The sequence below is a fragment of the Coregonus lavaretus genome, assembly GCF_964263955.1.
Source record: "Coregonus lavaretus genome assembly, contig: HAP1_SCAFFOLD_47, whole genome shotgun sequence".
NCBI lineage: Eukaryota > Metazoa > Chordata > Actinopteri > Salmoniformes > Salmonidae > Coregonus > Coregonus lavaretus.
In genome coordinates this window covers 3741435-3744117 of record NW_028161510.1, presented here as the reverse complement: position 1 = coordinate 3744117, position 2683 = coordinate 3741435, and the positions used below count along the sequence as shown (strand labels likewise).

General features: G+C 38.1%; 1 protein-coding gene across 1 annotated transcript in view; it reads left to right on the top strand.

The window, feature by feature from the left end:
• LOC311120580 (uncharacterized protein) overlaps window positions 1-984 on the top strand; it is a 10838-nt gene extending 9854 nt beyond the window's left edge. The window contains exon 2 of the mRNA XM_084195169.1: window positions 1-984. This exon is cut by the window's left edge and continues 858 nt beyond it. Within this exon, the coding sequence (XP_084051295.1) occupies window positions 1-29 (29 nt within the window). The 3' untranslated portion in view covers window positions 30-984.
• Window positions 985-2683: the final 1699 nt, after the last annotated feature.

Genomic DNA, 2683 nt, shown 5'->3' with positions numbered 1-2683 from the left:
AGAGGCTGTGTTCTGACTTATGTTTTTGATTGAGAAATTGTGTTTTTGTTCATGCTACATGAAATGTAATTGTATGAATGAAATCATTCTGAAAAATAGGTCAAAATTTTTTTACAGCTCTAGACAAGATCATGTCTAAAATCAGATTCAACAAGTTAAAAATATAAATATTATGTTTTGATAATGAAAGTAAGATTGATTGTATGCAAGTGTAAACCCCTAAATGTTGTTCACTATATAATTTGGATATTTCAAAAATGTTAATTATTAAATAGATGAATATTATAGGCCCTTTTCACGTGACGTCAGACAACTTCCGTTCTGCCGCGATGCAGGTTATGTTTACATCCGGTGTCGCTTAGGAACGCTTAGCTAGTAGCACATCATTATGGAGTTCACCCAGTCCCTTTCACATCTGCCACCAATACGACTTAACGACGTAGAACGACTTGCTGACAAGTGGTCCCTTACTTCAAGATCGAAGCTTGATAAAGGCTACAAGTTCTTCGTTGAAGGTTACCTGTTTGATTATGAAGGTACGTGTTTATCTTTATTTAGCTTAAATTAGCCCTATGCTAGCGAAGGTTATGAGCTGACGAGTTTCTGTTTTGCAGCCTCTTTTTAATATTACTGCTGTTTGTATCGACCGTAAGATAAGAGTCAGTAATGTATTAATGGCTAATGCTGCGCCCTTTCTCCCAATCACTGTATTGAAACAGTCTCAAGTGTAGTTAACGGTGAGGTGACAGTGAGAGGGCGATGTTACAGGTCCATGAAGAAAAATGAGGAGGCTCATCGGCTTCAGGTTTCTCAGATAAACAGTTCTCTAACATTATGATAAGATAGGTTAAGATAGATAAGTTTTCTTTTTGTTGTGTTTTGCTGCGGTTGCAGATTTAATAAGAATGATTCCACAAAGTTCCACTGTGGATCAGTTTGTTTCTCAGTCTGAGCTCTGATTTTGTATCATTAAACTTAATACACAACGAAATTCTTACAAACCGATGTGGGTTGTTGACGGCAATAAAGACTGGGAAAGATTCTGTGATAACTCAAAATGTTCAAATTTTCGATAAGTGTTGGCACTACTTGTCAAAGGTTTCAGAACAGCCAATTTTTCTTAATTAAAAAAAGAAATTGGGTTTTGAAAATTGTGTACAGTAGTTTATAATGAAACGCAGAAAAAATGTTTTGTAAGTACAGCACTAATTGTTATGTCTCTATGAACAGGTTACACTAGACTCTGCAGAGGTTCCTGTGGTACTCAATCACATGTCATGTTCCTGCTCTGCTGGGAAAGCACTATGTAATCACATAGTAGCACTTCTTTTTCAAAGTGCTCACTATGTGGAGTGGATGCTGCTTCTTAACTGTCAGGTGCTGGATCTCAATTTCTAGGGACAACACTTGCAGCTCCAACTCTCGAATTCTTTGAGTAGCACTGTCCAGTTTACCTTAAGGGGAAGAAAAAGCATACATGTTGGTAGGTTAGTTATTACTCATCTATCCCATCCCATTTTCAATAAATAAAACTGAAGAAGCTTCTAAGATGGATGAGGTTTAAAACGCCAAGTCTTTTCACAGAGAGACCAGTTACTCCAAATCGTAGTATAAAATAGTATTTTTACTTAACTGCCATATACTTTTACTTTTTTTGCCAAACAGATACATGGTTACTCTTATTTGTAATACTAACCAGGAGAAGGACGGCAGGCATAGTCGTGATCGTTTGTCACTGCAGGCAAAGCACCCTCTGTGCTGTCAGGCATCTCATGATCAGAATCATCCAGGACAGCAACACCAAGACGCTTTCTTGCTCGCTGGTAAACTGACTCCCGAGCTTGTGAGCCGCCTCCTATATGTGTGAAATTAACCATATGCTTGTCATGATACATTTTGGTAATCACTTTTCAGTCCCTAAAATGACAAAATGTAGCAGCTATATTGCATCAGGATTAAATTATTAAACATTTTGTACAAGTAATATATTATTGGATTACAGTAGTATTACGTTTAACGCTGTCTACCTATCCTTACCCCAATCATTCCAGTGGAATCTAGACGGCACTGATCCCTGTTTAATACGGATCCGTCCACTGGCCGATGTGTATCTATCCTCAGGGGGAAAGTGCTGACTGCAAACAAAGGTGCTCCCACGAAGAATCTTAAAACTTGGTCCCTCATCTCTCCTGATCGCCCTCACCCAACGGGCACGTATTTCTCCATCAACAGGGAAATCGTGAAAACTCAGATACGGGAATTTCTGTTTGTTGTTTGAACAAAATGGTACACTGCAATAGCATCTTCTCGAAGATTGTGCCATGCTTCGGTGTTGGATGGGATACTGTTGCGATACAGACACCGGGAGAAAAGAAACAGCTAAATTAACATTCAGCTTTGACCAGGAATCAATATTTATCTAGCTATCATGCACAACAGTATTTGAATAGGTGAGTTACTATACATTCATGAATAAACTAACTGCCTAACAAAGGGTTAGATAGCTAGCTAAGTAAACTTGTTACATTACAGCCAGGCAGCAATGTAACGCTACCTTTTAACGTTATCGGTATCTGGTACTAAGTTGTTGTTAGCTAACGTTAGCCCACTTTTAAGTAACTAAGGCAGTGAACAATTATGAATTAACAATAACGTTAGCAAGTTACAAACCATTGCATATACG